Raw genomic sequence first — 18,292 nt, forward strand, 5'->3', positions numbered from 1 at the left:
AACCTGAACGCTGTAGGCTACAAAAATGTAGCCGCGGTACCCTCGCGCAGCGAGAAGATGAAAGGAACAGATCCTCTGACAACACCGGCTGATATAGCCGGTGTCACGTGGGTCACAGGTGAGTTTGTTGGTATTGGTACTCGAGCTGCGCATGCGCGCGATGGACATATCCAGTGCTGAAAGCACTGCCTCTGGCGGTCAGTAGGGACGAAAGAGAACCCTCTTTATTCCGTACAATGTTGTGTTGCTGGGCCTGAAGACACCTCCCCCTCTCAGAGTTTTGAACGTAGCCTTCCACCAGATCTGTCAGACTGTCAAAGTTCACTCGTTCACAACATTCGTGCGTTTGTGTAATGCCTTTCACACGCATCACAACCTTTTTTTGATTTCTGGTCTGATAGGCATAACTTTTAGGGCCTGCTGAAACAAACTCTGCAATTGTGTCGCCCCCCAGTTCGTCTGTCAGATCCCCCAGATAAACCCCCATGGGCAGTGGAGTCTCACCCGGTCTCGTCACATAGATGAAACTGTCTGTGTCGTAGTAGAAGACTCTGTGCTGTAATTTCTCCAATTCACTGTACAGTTTCAGCCTGGCATACGCAGTGGTAAATGCTGCAATGAATATGTTATCTACCTTGTTGGGAGGAGAATAGCATTTTTCACCGTAGCACCACTGAACAAGAGCCGTTCTGTCGTTGAGGAATGAGAAATACTTAACCTTATGTTTAGCTGAAAACAAGAGGTTAAGAAATTCTTCTGTTTTGGTCACAATCTTAGTCTGAGTCAGGTTGTTTCTCTGGGCAAATTTACCCCAGAAACTGTTGAGACATAGTTTTGCCACTTGTCTTTTGGCTGGATTTGATTTGATTTTATCTGCATCCAGCAAGATACCCTGCTTAGCATGATAGTCTGCCACATACTTTTGTCTGCTCTCATCATCTGTGGCCTCTGAAGGGTAACCTGATGCTTCTTGTTTGCCCTTCAAAAATGTGTGTATATAGTCTACAAAAATGCTGTCACTTTCTTCTCAAAATGCCACACCTCTGTGATCTGAGTCATCTTGTATCCCATGTCCAGGGCTTTGGTGAATTCTGTGGTCACCCAAACTCCTGTTAATGCTCTTTCCTCTTTGCTGTGCATGCAGGGCCCCTGTTGGTTGTTAAGCTCAGCGCATGTACGGCATAGGGTGAACACTAGCTTACCCCCCGCAGTTCGGTAGGGCAGGACAGGAAAGTAAAGACCCCTGGGAGGGTCTACTGTGGCTCTGATTAACCCAAAATAACTGCGAGGGTCTTTGAAATCTCGGAATATGAGCTGGGGGTGTCCAAGGGGATATAGGCCTGTACAGTTTACAAAAGGGTAGAGTGAAGTGAAATCACAATAATGAACCAATTCATCTGCCGCTGTCGTGTGCCTCAGCTTTACTGCACATGTCCTCCCTCCGTATAGAGCATCGCGGGGGGTCAATGGTTCTGGCGCTTTGTATTCCCTGAGGAAAGCCTGTAAATCTTGGTTGGATTTTTTCATCTCAACCCATGTATGCTCACGCATAACGATCACTTTGGCCCCGTGAACAGACTGTAGCTCATGCAGCTTTTCCTCACTAGCAGCATGGAGCTGCTCAAATGTGCCACCTGTCAAGGGGTTTTTCTCATGGCCCTTGTAGCAAGATGGACACCCGTGATAGAAGCAACCAAGAAATTCCCAGACAATCTTGCCCCCGGCTACTTCGGCAAAACCATCCACGACAAAACGTCCCACTCGTTTTTCTCCTTCGTTCAACGCATGTTGAATAAATACACCTTCTGTTTGGGCTATCCACTCTAGCCATTGAACACCTGCGTCCGAGTACGTCTTGTTTTCATAGCGGTAGTCGTCGGGTGGTGGTATTGCTAGGGTTTTGGGTGGTAGAAAGTTGGTGGTAAAAACTTTCATACACGCAGAAGCTATGGTCGCACGACTAAAAGGATCAACTCCTGTCTCTGCGAGAAACCCTTTCCGAAATAAAGTGGCTCCCTGGGCAAGAATGTCCACATTTTTTACAGTAAAGCCGTGCCTGCTTTTGAAAATTAAAAGTACCCGTGCGTACCGTCTCATACCAGGTGAAAAAGTCACTTTTTTCATCAGTTGTCATGCGTTCAATACCATAACAGTGTGCTGGGGGGTAAGGTCCGATATAACTCAGATTAGCCTTAGAGCTGAAACTGTGTGGGAAGTATCCCTTGATTTTATCTTCAAATCCCAAAGCTTTTGGCATTGCTGCTAAACGCATAGAGAGATAAGACAGTGAGTCTATGTACTTTTGTCCGAAATCCTGGTCAGTAAAATAAATCACTTTACTTCCCTGCATTATCAAAGAGGGTTTTAATCCTTGTTCTAACATTGCATTGATAATTAGATAGCTGTCAAAACCCTTAGCATTGTGAGCGATGAAGGTTGCATTTTTTAACTTTGGACGCCTAAAGTGTGTCAGAAACTGCAGTGCACAGTCGGTGCCCTCCGAGACCCAAATTTCACCCGCAAGGGTTTTTATGGACACCAGGAAGGGGGCATGTACACCATCTGCCCCAGCCATGGTTTCAAAATCATAAAACACAATGTTGTCATTGTGTTCTGTCTCTTTGGGCAACACTCTGATGTAACACAGATGTTTTTCACCATCGGCTGTAGAAGCAGAGGGTAATTTTTCCTTGCATGTCTTACATTTTTTCACCGCACACTTGTGTGTTTTATCTGCACTACTCTTGGGAGTGTAGTAGGAAAGTTGACAATCTACACACTTTTTGTGTAAATCGTGGTTACTGGCAATGTCTGATGATCTTTGTGTCTGTTTTTTATGTCGAGAGTGACAGCCAGCCGTACGACACGTTTTGTTACAGTCTTTACAAAAGATGGGTTTAAACTCGTCCAGAGTACATGAGGGGTCAAGACAGACATAACAATGACCTGTACAGGAATGACTCCATTGAGAGCTGTAGCCTGTGTAACAATGTTCACAGACATATGGCGGGCCTAAAAACCCCTTCAAGTTTTTAATCCCATAGTAGTGGTTTTTGAAGAGAAACAAAAACACAGTTTTGTCTCGTTTGGGACCCTCTGTCTGGAATTTACAGTGAGTACGATCTTTATCGCCTCTGTAAAATACCACAATCGTGCATTTTAAACTCTCTTCGAATTTAACAATGTCATTGAATGTCACAGCTGTCTGATCTGTCAAACCCACCATCCTCTGAATATCTTTACCACATTCAAAACCTTCTTTATCAGTGAGGTTGTCATGCAACAACAGTGCTAAATTAATAGCAAAACACAGCTGGTTGGACGGATTCTGTACCACGTACTGTACAGAAAACGCGTCTTCTTTTTAACTATCTCATTGTCCAACATTTTACCAGCCAATCGTTTAGCGCCACCACGGGTACTGCCACGGGGGGATTGTACAATTTGCACTACTAACTCAAGGTTACTGTCTGCCATTACCTCCAAATTTGACTGTACAGCATTGAACAGGGCCTCCTCAAAATCAGCTAGATTATCATCATTAGCATTCAAAATGGCGGACACATTAGCCTGTAGCTGCTCGCCCCGGAGCTCAACCTGAACAATATCTTCCCTATCTGCCCGTGAAAAAGCATAATTTACCATATCCTGTACATTGTTCATCAGAACCCCATAATAGGATGTAAAGTCTGCTTCGTCATTATTAGGAGGGGGTAGGACTAGAGACTGACGCAGTTCTGTGTTATTGAATACAGGTAGAGACAAAACACTTGGTGTGGCATTTCGGTTAGCCCCCCCTCCATGTTGGAACGAGGGGGGTGGTGATTCTGAAACATTTGGGGCGTCATTCTGATCAACATGTCCACCACTTTGCATTGAGCAAACTGGTGATTCTGAGTCACTAACGTGTCCACCATTCTGCACGATGGAAACTGGTGATTCCGCAATGGTTGAAGCTATGCTATTTAGTCCATTCAGATGGCATACTCCGTCGGCGAGCTGATTTAAAAGCCCGAGACCGGGGTAAGTGTCAGAGTTTTGATAGTATGCTAATACCCATTCCAAAGCGCTATCTAAGGTTGTGGGATGGCTTGAGTTTGTTTGTGATGAGATGGGAGGTTCTTCGTCGTTTAACTCACTGATATTGCCCGAACACTGAGGAAATGACATATCTCTCCATACACGAATTCCTCATCACTGCTTAGTTCATTTATGTCGTTTATAGACTGAAGAAAAGAAAATTCTCTATCTGCTAAATCATCCATGTTTGACCGTTTATGAAACCAAAATCAGAAATACATTTGTCACAGCTGAAGAAACATACCGGTCGGTTACATCGGCATCAATTTACATGAGACCCTCCAGCTTATTCAGTGGGTGTGTCCATAAAGTTGGCAGTAGCAGCAGCAGTGGGAGTCCTCCTGATAATAGCTTGACTGATCTATACAGAAAAAAAAGACAGAGAAAAAGAAGGATAAGTATTTGAAAAACACACGATTATACATTTAACACTATTCATTTATTAAACATCCTGTAAAATAACCATAAAACTCATTTACCGGGGTGATATCTCGTCAGGAGGGGATCTGTGAGGAGTGATATATCGGCCTGAATCTCACGAAGAGTCTGTGCTGATGGTTCACCCTCGACCTGAGGACTAGGGGCTGAGTCTGTCTGACTCGATATGAGCATGTCTGGTTGTAACTCAAAGTAATCCAGATAGGCACTGTAAGTGTCAAAATCGGCCTGCAGTTCTGGTGGAATTTGCAGGAAGGTTTCAGACCCGAGCGGTTGCAGGGGGGCATTGAAAAGGGGGGTGTATGCCTGGTTATCTGTGTCCCGGGGGAGGGCGACGGCTGTCCCCAAGGGGTCTGCAGTTACCCCAAAGGGTAGATTGTATGTGAACTCCACAGGGGGAACATTTTGATACACAGAGCCTAGTGTAGTAGACTTCGCCACCTTTTTTAACAAAAGAGTAAAAAAAACGTTATTCGGGGGTACTTTGCACATAAAAAACATATTTGATTTCAAAATAAAATACAATTAGTTTAAATATACTCACTTTCCACAGGGGGTGAATTAAGGTAGGCTCCAAGTACAAAGCAGATTATTTCCAATACTAACGGCCTTATCTGACTCAGAGTATCCTGAGCTGAGACACACAGAAAGATTTGATTATAATCTACACGATATTACTCTATACTTTTCTAATTAAAAACATGTTAAAAAGAAGTAAAAAAGAAATTCACCTAGTATTTCAATAATCCTATGACCCCACACATTAGGGTTTTCAGCACACAGGATCTCTACTGCAAACAGAAAAACATAATATTTTTTAAGTATCTAATAATATACTATATATATATATATATATATATATATATATATATATAAACAACATTTAATAATTACATGATATTATAAGATAAGTACTTACCACATTATTTTGTGATGGCGTCCAGGTCAATAAAGCGCAGAGCTGGAATGGTAGGATAATTCATCCTCTAGTTTTTTCAAACTGTAGAGATCTTGTCGTATAAAACACCAAATAACAGAGCCTTGTCACCCCCTCAAAAAAAACAACTGACCAATCGATGAGTCCTTTTATCCAGGTAATTAGCTACGCGTCTTCTTACAGCTTTTTCTTTTGTTTCTGATCAGCACCCTGGAGCCGTCATGAAGTGAAATGGAATAGGAAACACATTTTTAAGAAAACTTCTCTTTTATGGATACAGCAGAATTATAATATTACCGCCTCATATTGGGTTTCCTTACAGTGGTGTAAAATAATGATTAAAAAAGACAATATCATGTTTTTAAATTGTTTTATTATTTCCGTCTTCAGAGAGACTTTTCTTATAGTTAATAAAAGTAATTACACATTAGTTCACAAATCCATATACTAAAAGAGAATATCCTTAGGTATCACTATTAAAACCTAAATAAGATCTTTTGAAAATAACCTCTTTGCAAACAGATACTTCTTGTAGTTAACAGTTTCACAAAAACTTGAAAAGAAACATCCTTAGCCAGCACACATCATTTAAAACAATCCCCGGAATCAAATCTAGAGAGGACAATAACGTTTTTAGATGTCTTGGTGAGTGAAAATTAATGGCTGTTTTTATTTAATTTGAGCTTATTTTTTTAATTTATTTTTTTAAACTAACTTCATCCCTCTCTTCTCATCTCACAGAGAGTGTCTTAATTAACATAGGCATTTACACCCCAGGCTTATCTCAACCCCCCACATCAAAGGGGAGCTCCAACGTGTGTGTGTGTGTGTGTGTGTGTGTGTGTGTGTGTGTGTGTGTGTGTGTGTGTGTGTGTGTGTGTGTGTGTGTGTGTGTGTGTGTGTGTGTGTGTGTGTGTGTGTGTGTGTGTGTGTGTGTGTGTGTGTGAATTGTTCTTAAAGGTAAGGGTTAGATCATTTGGAGAAAAGTGGGAGTCTTTTGCAGTCAAACCGGGGAAAATCTGCCACTTCCTCACAGAGCCCCTCCTCCAACACACATGAACGCGCGCATGACCAAAAGAGGGCACAAGATACATTTGTGCACAGACTGTAGGCGTCTGACCCCCGCACTGCTGCTGCATTCGTTTCTTGACTGACGCTACGGACGGATGGCTGTAAATTGTCACAGGCTGATTAACCCCCATTCGAGGCGTCTCTTGCCATTTTTCTTTTTTGAAAAGGTGACGGGGTAAATGGAATTGCTGTCTTGTTATTTCGTTTGAGCGTATTTCTACCTAATTCCACCCCCCACTATTTGTTGCGTCATAGCCCCGGAAGGGGTAGAAAAGGGGGAGAGGCTGGGAGGGGGGCTGGGTAGACAGTCTCACACATAACTTCAAAGAGACACCTAGATTAACATCAAAGGTTTATAGCACACCAGTGTGAAGTCACACCGGCCTGTTATAACACTTCACATCAAAGGGCAAACACCAAAGGCTAATTAGATTAGACATCATAATTAGATTAGACTTCATAATTAGATTAGACAACAAAAGGGCTCTGAGGGGGGCCTACAATAAAGCTTCAAAGAGACTTAATCAACACATCAAAGAATTAGACAACAAAGGCGCTAGCCCGGGGGCTTTTCACATAACACACATCAAAAAGGATCTCGAACAAAGGCGCTACACAGGGGGGCATTTCACCCCTAGGGGGTGATGACCCCTCACCCTCACATCAAAGGATCGCGAACAATGGGAGGCGGGACTTAGCTCATTTGCATAATTGGGGGCGTGTCCACCGGTCACTTTTTATGCATACTAATGTGATTGAAACAGTATGAGTACTACTACTGACAACAGTTTGTTCAGAGTCAACAGTTTGTTACTTGTCAGGTTGATGGAAAAATAGACATAGTTTGTGATAAGCACATTCTTTTTGATCCTTGTAATGTCTTTAACCATACCAGGGCCTGCAATGACTCTGCCTCCTTCTTCACTGACAACATTCAGAAAATCAGACAAGCAGTCAGTGCCTCTGTATCAGGTACAGCAAATGTGTTGTCCCTATGTCCACCTAATATCAATTCAGACATCATGACACAATTCCATCAGATTAATGATAAAAACCTAGAGGACATTATTCAACTTCTGAAATCCTCCTCCTGCTGCCTTGACATTATTCCAACAGGATTGTTCAAAGATGTTTTTTGTTGCATGGCCTCAGATCTACTTCATATAGTAAACAAATCTCTTCACTCAGGTATTTTCCACAGGCCCTGAAAACTGCAGTCATTAAACCGCTCTTAAAAAAGAATAATCTAGATGCTTCAGTGATGAACAACTACAGGCCAATATCAAACCTCCCATTTCTAGGTAAAATCATTGAAAAAGTTGTTTTTCAACAGTTTAGTAACTTCTTGCATTTAAATAACTGTTTTGATGTGTTCCAGTCAGGCTTTCATCCAAACCACAGCACTGAGACTGCTCTTGTAAAGGTCTTCAATGACATCCACCTAAACACAGACAGTGGCAGAACTTCAGTGTTAGTATTATTAGATCTCAGTGCTGCGTTTGACACTGTTGACCACAGCATATTACTAGACCGACTGGAGAACTGGGTGGGACTTTCAGAAACAGTTCTAAATTGGTTTGAATCCTACTTAAAGGACAGACAAAACTTTGTTTCTATAGGTAAATACTAGGGCTGTCAGTCGATTAAAATATTTATCGCGATTAATCGCATGATTGTCCATAGTTAATCGCGATTAATCGCAAATTAATCGCACATTTTTTATCTGTTCTAAATGTACCTTAGAGGAATATTTTTCAAGTTTTTAATACTCTTATCAACATATGAGTGGACAAATATGCTTTATGCAAATGTTATTATCATTTGAACAATGACAAATATTCTCATGAATATTAAACACAACAACCTCTGAACATTACAAATATTCGCCTCAATTCAACCTGGAATCTCTCTCATTCAATAATACAATACAAAGTGTGTGTGTGTGTGTGTGTGTGTGTGTGTGTGTGTGTGTGTGTGTGTGTGTGTGTGTGTGTGTGTGTGTGTGTGTGTGTGTGTGTGTGTGTGTGTGTGAGATGGATCGTTGGAGCGATGTACAACTCAAGGTATGCTCGAACGGGAGCTGCCTGGACGCTGCAATCATGTTGCGCGCACTATCCGTGCTGAGTGTGCAGACTTTTCGTACAATGTCCCGCTGTCTGGCTACCTGCATAAAGTCAAGTGCTCGGCGCAGTTGTCGGCGAAATGTCGCTCCTCTGTTTTCATTTAAACAGCTCCTTATATCCGTTAGCGCAGCTAGCTAGCACCAGATGCTAACAACAACAACAATACACGTAAGGTCTCTCTAGCGCCACACATACACACACCCTCCCGGTCCTCCCGATGGCCAGTCGGTGCCTGCCGGTGAGCGTGGAAGTGTGGTCTGCCACAAGCGGACGGCAGGAGCGGGGCTGTCAGCATCAGCTTGTAGATGGTATTTTAAACTCGATGCGCTCTGAAACTACGGGGCGGCCGCCGACAAAAAATACACATGCGTTAATCGCGTTAAAATAATTAGTGGCGTTAATTGTTTTTTGCGTTAACGCGTTATTAACGCGTTAACTTGACAGCCCTAGGAAATACACATCTGAGTTGACAAAAATGACATGTGGGGTACCTCAAGGCTCCATCTTGAGGCCTCTTCTCTTTAACATCTACATGCTACCACTGGCTCAGATAATGAAAAACAACAAAATAAGTTACCATAGCTATGCAGATGACACACACATTTACGTAACAATTTCACCAGGAGACTATGCTCCAATTCAAACACTGAGTAAGTGCATTGAACAAATCAATGACTGGATGTGTCAGAACTTTCTCCAATTAAACAAAGATAAAACTGAGGTAATGGTTTTTGGAGCCAAGGCAGAACGTATAAAAGTTAGCGCTGAGCTTCAGTCTGCAATAGGGGTGTAACGGTATCCGTATTCGTCCCGTACCGTCATGGTTCGGACGTCACGGTTCGGCACATGCAGTCACATGACGAATACGTCTTTTTTTTACGAGTGGGAAAAAGTCATTCAGGGCAGTATCCATTACACTATTTATAATCCAGGGGGCGGTATTGCGCCTAAAAGCTGTTTGCCAGCCGCCCTTAAACAACAAATGAAGAACAAGAAGAAACACAACAACAAAACGAACAAAATACAAGAAGAAGAAAAGTTAGTATGGCGATTTCAGATAACACACAGGAGCTAGAACCCACCTGCTTCTTTTAAATCAGCTGTGTGGGAACATTTCGGGTTCTCTGTGGACTACAATAACGATGGAGTGCGAGTGGTGGATCGAACGAGGACGGTGTGTCGGCATTGTTAGACAGCGGTGCTGTATGCTAATGGTAACACACGCCAAACATGCTAAATCATATCAGAAGGCATCACCCAGATTTGCCAATCACCGGAGCCCGGCAAAAGACAGCAGCAGTTCAACAGCTGATCCCTGCTGTTTTTAATAAACCAATAGACATGAAAGCTGTGAGACCAAAATAAATAACGGAAGCTTTTGGCATATGTTTTTCAACGACTTTGCGCTCTTGAAACACTTTCTTATTATTTATGATGTAATATTTTCAAGACATTCTTTTTGGTTTTACAGCTTGATGAAACCTTTTTGTTTGACATCAGCCATTGTAGATAATATGGCCATCTGAGTGTGTGTGTTACTGTTTGTGGTTTGTTTTTAACTGTTTAATACAGTTAATTATTCTAAATGACAGAGTTCCTTATTTTTAAACTGAAACTTGTACTACTGTTCAAACATAAATAACAACAAACCTGGAATTATGCATTTGGGACTTTTTTTTGCTTTTTCTTGTTGTACCGAACCCGTACCGAACCGTGACCCCCAAACCGAGGTACGAACCGAACCGTGACTTCTGTGAACCATTACACCCCTAGTCTGCAATGTTCAAAACAAAAAAATAAAGACGGAAATCTAGGTGTAGTCATGGACTCTGACCTGAGTTTCAACAGTCACATTAAAACAGTTACTAAATCAGCCTACTATCACCTAAAGAATATATCTAGGATTAAAAGACTAATGTCACAGCAGGATTTGGAAAAACTTGTCCATGCTTTTATCTTCAGTAGACTGGACTACTGCAATGGTGTCTTCACAGGTATCACTAAAAAATCTATTAGGAAGCTGCAGCTGATTCAGAACGCCGCTGCTCGAGTCCTCACTAACACTAAGAAAGTGGATCACATCACTCCTGTTCTGAAGTCTTTACACTGGCTTCCTGTGTATCAAAGAATATATTTCAAAAATACTGCTGCTGGTTTATAAAGCTTTGAATGGTTTAGGCCCAAAATACATTTCTGATCTACTGCTAAATGATGAACCATCCAGATCTCTCAGGTCTTCAGGGACTGGTCAGCTTTCTGTCCCCAGAGTCAGAACTAAACATGGTAAAGCAGCGTTCAGTTATTATGCTCCAAATATCTGGAGCAAACTCCCAGAAACCTGCAGGTCCGCTGCAACTCTGACAACTTTTAAATCCAGGCTGAAGACTTTTCTTTTTGCCGCTGATTTTAATTGAACTATTCACATCTTAAACTGCACTGTACATTTTATCCATGTATTTTTTCTTTTAATGTTTATTTTATTATCTTTTCTTTTTAATGACTGATTTTAAATGCCATTTTCTTAATGTCTTTTTTGTAAAGCACTTTGAATGGCCTTGTGTTGAAAGGTGCTATATAAATAAACTTAACTTGCCTTGCCTTGCCTTGCCTTGCCTTGCCTTGCCTTGCCTTGCCTTGCCTTGCCTTGCCTTGCCTTGCCTTGCCTTGCCTTGCCTTGCCTTGCCTTGCCTTGGCCTTGCCTTGCCTTGGCCTTGCCTTGCCTTTCCCCCTTGCCTTGCCTTGCCTCACCTCGCCTCGGCCTCGCCTCGCCTCGCCTCACCTCGCCTCGCCTCACCTCGCCTCGCCTCGCCTCGCCTCGCCTCGCCGTCGCCTCGCCTCAAGGCCCTCGCCTCGGCCTCGCCTCGCCTCGCCCTCCCTCGCCTCGCCTCGCCTCGCCTCGCCTCGCCTCGGCATCGCCTCGCCTCGCCTCGCCTCGCCTCGCCTCGCCTCGCCTCGCCTCGCTCGCCTCGCTCGCTCGCCTCGCCTCGCCTCGCCTCGCCCTCGCCTCGCCTCGCCTCGCCTCGCCTCGCTCGCCTCGCCTCGCCTCGCCTCGCCTCGCCTCGCCTCGCCTCGCCTCGCCTCGCCTCGCCTCGCCTCGCATCGCCTCGCCTCGCCTCGCCTCGCCTCGCCTCGCCTCGCCTCGCCTCGCCTCGCTCGCCTCGCCTCGCCTCGCCTCGCCTCGCCTCGCCTCGCCTCGCCTCGCCTCGCCTCGCCTCGCCTCGCCTCGCCTCGCCTCGCCTTTAACGACCATGTCAATGTCATGGTCGTCTTGCCTGTGAACACAAGTGAGTGCCCTTGTTGGTTTATCCATCTTTTAGAGTGTAATGAAGATGTCTGCCTCTAGGGGTCACTGCTGTGGCTTTATACGGTTATCCTGCTTCAGTTTCCGAATCAGAATACCTTTTTTAGTCCCACTGAGGGCAAATTTGCGTAGTGATGCCTCCATCTGCTCTGATGTTTCCTAGCCCCAACATGAGATGTGTCTAAGTGTTCTGTCTTTCCGCCATCCAATGAGACGGCAGCAGGTTGACTGAGTGCTGCCGTGGTGTACAGGCAGTGAATGGTTCCGATTGATTGATACATTTATTTCGAACAAGTAAAATAAATAATTACAAAACAAAACAAATGTTGCAGTGCATAGTCATGTAAGAGAAATCAAAACAAAAAATTACATTTACAACAACAACAACAACAGCATTAGCAACATAAACGGTGCCATATAGTGTTGGAAAAGGAGTGAGAAGAAGTATAAATTAAATTCTGCATGAGGATGTATGAGTATGGGCACAATCTGAGAATATCTTCCCAGAATATTGCAGAGAGCCAGAAACATCCTTTTGTTTTGGCAATTGTTGTACTGAAAATGGAACCAAATCTGGTGTCTTTTCAATGATGAGCAGAGTTTATTGATCTGCGAGTGTAAGTCCATGTGTGCTAAAGTAAATTACATTACATTACATTACATTGCATTTAGCTGACGCTTTTATCCAAAGCGACTTACAATAAGTGCGTTCGACCAACAAAATACAAACTTGAAGAAAACAGAATCATATAAGTACATGAGGCTTTCATAGAGCAAAAACATTTCAAGTGCTACTCAACTGGCTTTAGGTATGCCAGTCCTTTATTAGTATATAAGTGCTTTGTTAATAGTTCTATCGCTCGAAGTGGAGTCGAAAGAGATGAGTTTTCAGTCTGCGCCGGAAGGTGTGCAAGCTATCTGCTAAGCTAAATGTGTTGCTCTTTGAGGGGAGTGCTCATACTGAAATCAGAATTCCATTATTCGTCCCACAAAGAGGAAATCTACGTTGTTACAGCAAAGTATAGATGAAGAAAATAGAACACTGTTATATAAAAAGTATGCACATAGCATTTAAAATGAGAAAGAAACATTACAATTTAACAGAAACACATTCAGGTAGATAAGTAAGTAGCAACAGTATTTCTGAAATAAAATAAGTGTAGCATTGTAGAATGAAGGGTGATATATAACAGTAGTAAAATTAATATATAGTTACGTAAAGATCCCTGTTACAAGTGATGGACTAACTAGGAGTAGCTGCCAGTAGTAATAATAATATTAACAGAACATATTGCACATGTTGTTGTGGTGTCATCGTCTTTGTTTGTTTTTTACATTATTGCACATTGGTGCAATGGTGGTAAAAGAGGCATATGAAGATATTTTCTTCCTGACCAAAGTAAGATGTATTGTAGTTTGACTTCGTTTTTATTCTTATTTATTTTCATACATTTTGAATGCCTTACAGATAGAATGGTACACCCATATCTCAGCATGTCCTTGTGGTGCGTGCTGCAGTGAAGACTAACAGCGCATTTGTAAATGTGGGTTACTTATGGTTACTTAACCAATAATAGTGCAAGAGGTATCCTTATTATTGTTAGATTTCAGAATGTCTTGGGACAGAGGCAGACATGTAGACATTGTTAATATCTGGATAAGTCCCCACTGTCTTTCACAAGTAACACTTTTCCTTCATTGCTCTTGATGAATATATTTTCAGTTATTTCAGTGTGGAGGGTTTTATAGTTTAATGATGGGAATGTTTAGATTATGTCTAAGATAATTTATGGGTATGGTTGGCTGCTTGCTTTCTTGTAAATGATGGGGTGTTCGTCTTCTTTATCCACTTGTGGGGAAGTTGCTTTGTTCCTACAATTTTAGATTGATTTGTATTTTTACTTTCTTTATTATTTTATTGAATACAACAAAAGACAAACTTGCTTATGAATGATTTATTCGGTCTCTAAAGCTGCTTTTAGCTACAAACCAAGAAAGTGTGTTGCTGAACTTAGCGGAGAAATGCAGAAAAATTGAATGATTTGAATCAAATTGTTACAGCTCAAATGCATTGCAATGAATTTGTTGAAAACTTGAAAGTGAAATGTTAAACTGGAAGAGTAGGAAAAATAGTGAAGAAGCTTAATATTGAAAAGAAAAGGTTTAAAAAAGGTATAAACAACAACATGCCTCAATGTCCTGAAATAGCTGATTAATTTAATAGTTGAATGGTTTCTATAGCTGAAAGTAGGCTGAAGGAGTTACATATCAGATGTAAGTAGTAGTGAATGAATGTGTATTAAGAAGAGAAAATAATTGGGAAAGCAGCAGAATATTTGTTTCTGTGCTGAGCACCTAATCATAACACCTAATCATAACATTACATTACATTGCATTTAGCTGACGCTTTTATCTAAAGAGACTTACAATAAGTGCGTTCGACCAACAAGATACAAACTTGAAGAAAACAGAATCATATAAGTACATCAGGTTTCATAGAGCTAAAACATTTCAAGTGCTACTCAACTGGCTTTAGATAAGCCAGTCTTTTATTAGTATATAAGTGCTTTGTTAGTAATTCTACATAACATAACACCTGTGTGTGAGCCCAGAAATCAAAGGTTACCATGGTGACAACGTTATCAAAAACCTGTGTACGTGAGCCCAGAGATCAAAGGTTTCCATGGAGATGTGCTGTGAAAGGAGAGCCTTTCCATTGTTCTGAATGAGAAATAAACCTCTTACATTTCTAACTATAGTTTAAAAACGGTAGCTGCTTTCGTAAAATGTCAACGCGTGGAGGATGTCAGGACCGTGAGGAGCGTCGGAATCTGCTTTTTGTGTACTTTCGGGTCCATAATGTGGCATTTTTGGCAGATTTACTAAAGGTGTGCAGCTGCTGCTCTGTGGACAGATCAGGCTTGATTTACAATGGGCCTTAACCTGTTGAACCCCATCGGCCCGCCCCCAGGCGGAAAAACGCATCATCTGCAGGGAACAGCGTCTGAGGGCTTCTTAAGATTGAATAAAGTATGAATGGTTTCATATCCATGTAACGGGAAGAAACTCAGCTAACTGATCTTTTTTTTTGTCTTTACAAAAAAAAACACAAAGCTCACGCTGAGCCTCTGAAATAGCCCTTTGCGGAAACTTTTTAACGCCGTTTGCACAGAAAACACGGTATAACACCCTTATTACTTATCGTAACTGCACATCCAACATATCGATTAGCATCGTGATAAGACACAGACTCATTACCTTCGTCGTTGTCTGATCAAAAGTTGTCTTCAATGGCATTAAAACGATAAAAAACATCTATATTGATTCTGACTTTTCTACATCCAACTCACAGGTTTATCATTACTTTGAGAAAAAAGATTATTAATTTTCCCCTTTTAGAAGTGTAGTTATGGTCATTTGTTCTGGAAATGTCATTTTCGAGCCTGAGACCTGTCGTAGCAGCTTTCTAATCAGCTGTGGTCTAGAGAGAATAATCAGTAAGGTAACAAACGTACAGCAACACAATATTCGTATTAAAAGCAATAAGGATCTTTATACTTGCAAGTATGACGTCTCCTTCATAAGAGCACGTACCTTTCTGAGTGAAACAGTCTCTCTTTATAGGAGGACATCAAAGCAGATTTACATTACAACAACATTCTGGGAAGCCAGCTGACACCCCCTCTGACACAGTATGCAAAACCTTCACTCAATACCAGACAATGGGATAAACAGATACCCCTCAGCCACAGTATGCAAAAACCTTACCCCCTCTGTTGACCACACATACATTTAAGAAAATCTCCCATGCTGTGACCTAATCAGAGGAACAGTTTACAGTCTGCAATGTTAATACACTTGATCACACAATTTCCATAACATTCCCCCCTTTGATTAATTTGAATCACTAATTGTGGTATCAACTTTAGGACTAATTAACATTGGCATGTATATTTGTCAGTTTGAAAAGTTCTTCCACATCAGGTAAGTCTGTGTGGTCACACATCTCCTCCTTTCCTAAACACTCTTGATGTTATCAATGTGATCTGCTAAATATGTAACCCCATACCATGGAAAAATTCCAATTCCCCATTTTTCACCAAGAGAGACGCGCCAATGATATGATTCTAGATTATGAAATTCAGCTAACTCTCGTTTCTGTCTGTGATCACCTACATGGTCATTCTTCGTTTCTGTTAGAAACATTAAGTTAGCAATGGTGAGATTTACATGTTGACAACAGCCATTCCAATTTTTAGGCAAATAATAGTACGCATCTACACCACATAGCCAGTATGAATTTTGTATTGAGGGTAGTCCTAAAGAAATGTTTGTATACAATATATCATTTACTTGAATCATCTTATTATTCCTGAATGTAATATTCACCAAGTTAGTGTTTCCCAATTTGCCATGTCTACCTTTCATTGACAAATAATTTAAGGCGAATTTCAAGCTCTCCTCCACTCTAGCTGTGACATCACGCACTCTAGACTTAACGAGCTGCGCAATATACACTCATATTAAAATTTGAAGAAGGCCTCTTTACAAAGCTCCAAACTAAGTTATATATCAAAAATATTAGACTATTAGATATCAAAAATCTGAATACGATTTGAATAGCTGAATGTCTTGTGATCATTTTAAAGTTGGAATGAAGTCTGAAAGTATGTGGAAGGAGAAGCATTTTCCACACGGTGTAGGTAAAAGAGGATTTGAAGGTTCCTCCCATTGAGTTTCATGTTAAAAAAAGAGTTTACAAAAGCTGAATATTTCAAAAATTATCAAATATTTTGAAAAAGTTAAACATTTCCCACCATGTGCTGAAAAGGCTGAATAGTTTGATATTTGAATGGTTTCTGTAGCTGAAAGTATGCTGAAGTTATTGAGAGCCAAAGTATTGGTTGAAATAAGAAGAGAAAGATTAAAGATTCGAAGAACTATAGTGCGAATGCTGTAAACAGCATTCGCACTAATTAAAAATCACACCACACCCAGAAACAACAATACATGTTACTTTAATGTGTCCCCTTCTGTTTACCCACTTTTTTTTGTCTACCTCTCTCAGGCTCTTCCCAGAAGCCTTTGCTCTGACCTCCAGACTCTCCTGCTGATGAGGGACTGAACCCTCTCACTGACACAGCTCCACGGACCAGGACCAGACAGCCATGAACCCCCAGGAGACGGAGCTCGGCCAGGAGGTTATGGAGGAGGCCGACGCCCCCCCCCGCCACCGCCACAACAACCACAACAGCCGGTCCCGTAACCACAGCAACCAGGAAAAACGCTACAGGCGTGTTGAGGCCCCTGCAGGAGGAGGTGCTGGGAGCAGAGTGAGGGGGCCTCAGCAGCACAGGGGGCCACAGGAGGAGACAGAGGAGCCTCCACAGCCCCAGCCCATCCCCCGACCCGCAGTGACACGATACCGCAGACAGGGGGACAGCGAGGCCCAGGTCAGAGCCCAGCAGCAGAGGCACCGGCAGAGGCAGCAGAGGGAGGCGGAGCGAACGCAGCACCTGGCCCAGCATGAGAAGCAGCAGCGCGCCCAGAGGAGCCAGGAGGACGAGCGGGAGCGAGACGATTCAGCGCTGGCCCGCTCAGCCAGCACCGAGAGCAACTTCCACACCCACACAGACCGGGCCGAGGGCGACGACGGCCAGCTGGTGATGTCTCTGGAGCCGGAGGGGCAGGCAGAGGCCGAGGACGACGCCGGGAACTACGAGGTCCAGCTGAGGCCTGAGGCGGAGGGGTACACTGAGAGTGCCGAGGCTGAGCAGCAACATCTCCATCCTCACTTCCCCCCTCAGCCACCTGAACCCCTGCCTGAGGTCGAAAGCCCCCAGAGACAGGGTGAAGCCGAGGAGATACTGCACGCCGGCTACTCCAACTACGTCTACACCCAGCCCCTCAGCCCCTCCAGTGGGAGGGGCGACGTGTCGGACGGTCAGAGCCTGGAGAGTTTGGACGCTGCTCTCGGGGACGAAGCCTACTCCGAGCCATATGACATATACTCACTCTCAGAGCGTGTTTACGAGGAGATCTGCGATACTCCCACATCAGTTTCATCTGCTGCGGACGGGGCCGAGGACACAGAGTCGCTCCGGCAGAGGCGTGCCGGCTTCAAACTGTTCGAGGGTCGGCCGGCAGGGGGAGACTACCATCAGCAGGAAGCGGTGGGCTCCCGCCTGCGGCACTACGACGAGCGCTCGGACGGCGAGTCAGATAGCCCGGAGAAGGAGGCAGAGTTCGCCCCGTACCCGCGCGCCGACAGCTGCGACCAGGACGAGGACATCGACACCATTGTGGCTGAGGTGAAAGAAAGCCTGAGCTCTCAGAGTCTTC

The 18,292-nt window shown here is 43.1% G+C and overlaps 2 protein-coding genes across 3 annotated transcripts in view; one reads left to right on the forward strand and one right to left on the reverse strand.

Moving 5' to 3' along the window:
* The window catches only part of apba1a (amyloid beta (A4) precursor protein-binding, family A, member 1a), a gene marked incomplete in the record, with an annotated part of 144,079 nt that overhangs the window by 86,567 nt on the left and 39,220 nt on the right, over positions 1 to 18,292 (forward strand). Inside the window, 1 exon segment of the mRNA XM_034199257.1 lies at positions 17,019 to 18,292. Coding sequence (XP_034055148.1) covers positions 17,119 to 18,292 — 1,174 coding nt within the window.
* LOC117534968 lies at positions 225 to 15,528 on the reverse strand. 2 transcript variants are annotated; one of them, XM_034199259.1, is made up of 6 exons: positions 15,509 to 15,528; positions 5,438 to 5,665; positions 5,250 to 5,309; positions 5,063 to 5,152; positions 4,560 to 4,959; positions 225 to 4,441 (listed from the first exon to the last, which is right to left on the reverse strand). In XM_034199259.1, the coding sequence occupies exon 6, from the start codon at positions 2,122 to 2,124 to the stop codon at positions 1,003 to 1,005; it is 1,122 nt and encodes a 373-aa protein (XP_034055150.1). In that variant the 5' UTR covers positions 2,125 to 4,441; positions 4,560 to 4,959; positions 5,063 to 5,152; positions 5,250 to 5,309; positions 5,438 to 5,665; positions 15,509 to 15,528; the 3' UTR covers positions 225 to 1,002. The 2 variants fall into 2 exon arrangements, with proteins under 2 accessions (XP_034055150.1, XP_034055149.1); XM_034199258.1 differs by lacking the exon at positions 15,509 to 15,528 and having other exon boundaries at positions 5,438 to 5,903.

This window comes from Gymnodraco acuticeps, unplaced genomic scaffold (genome assembly GCF_902827175.1).
Source record: "Gymnodraco acuticeps unplaced genomic scaffold, fGymAcu1.1, whole genome shotgun sequence".
NCBI lineage: Eukaryota > Metazoa > Chordata > Actinopteri > Perciformes > Bathydraconidae > Gymnodraco > Gymnodraco acuticeps.

What these genes read in the sequence shown, in the direction of transcription:
- LOC117534968 (XM_034199258.1), bottom strand. Translation starts at nt 3,226, where the DNA reads ATGGTGGGTTTGACAGATCAGACAGCTGTGACATTCAATGACATTGTT.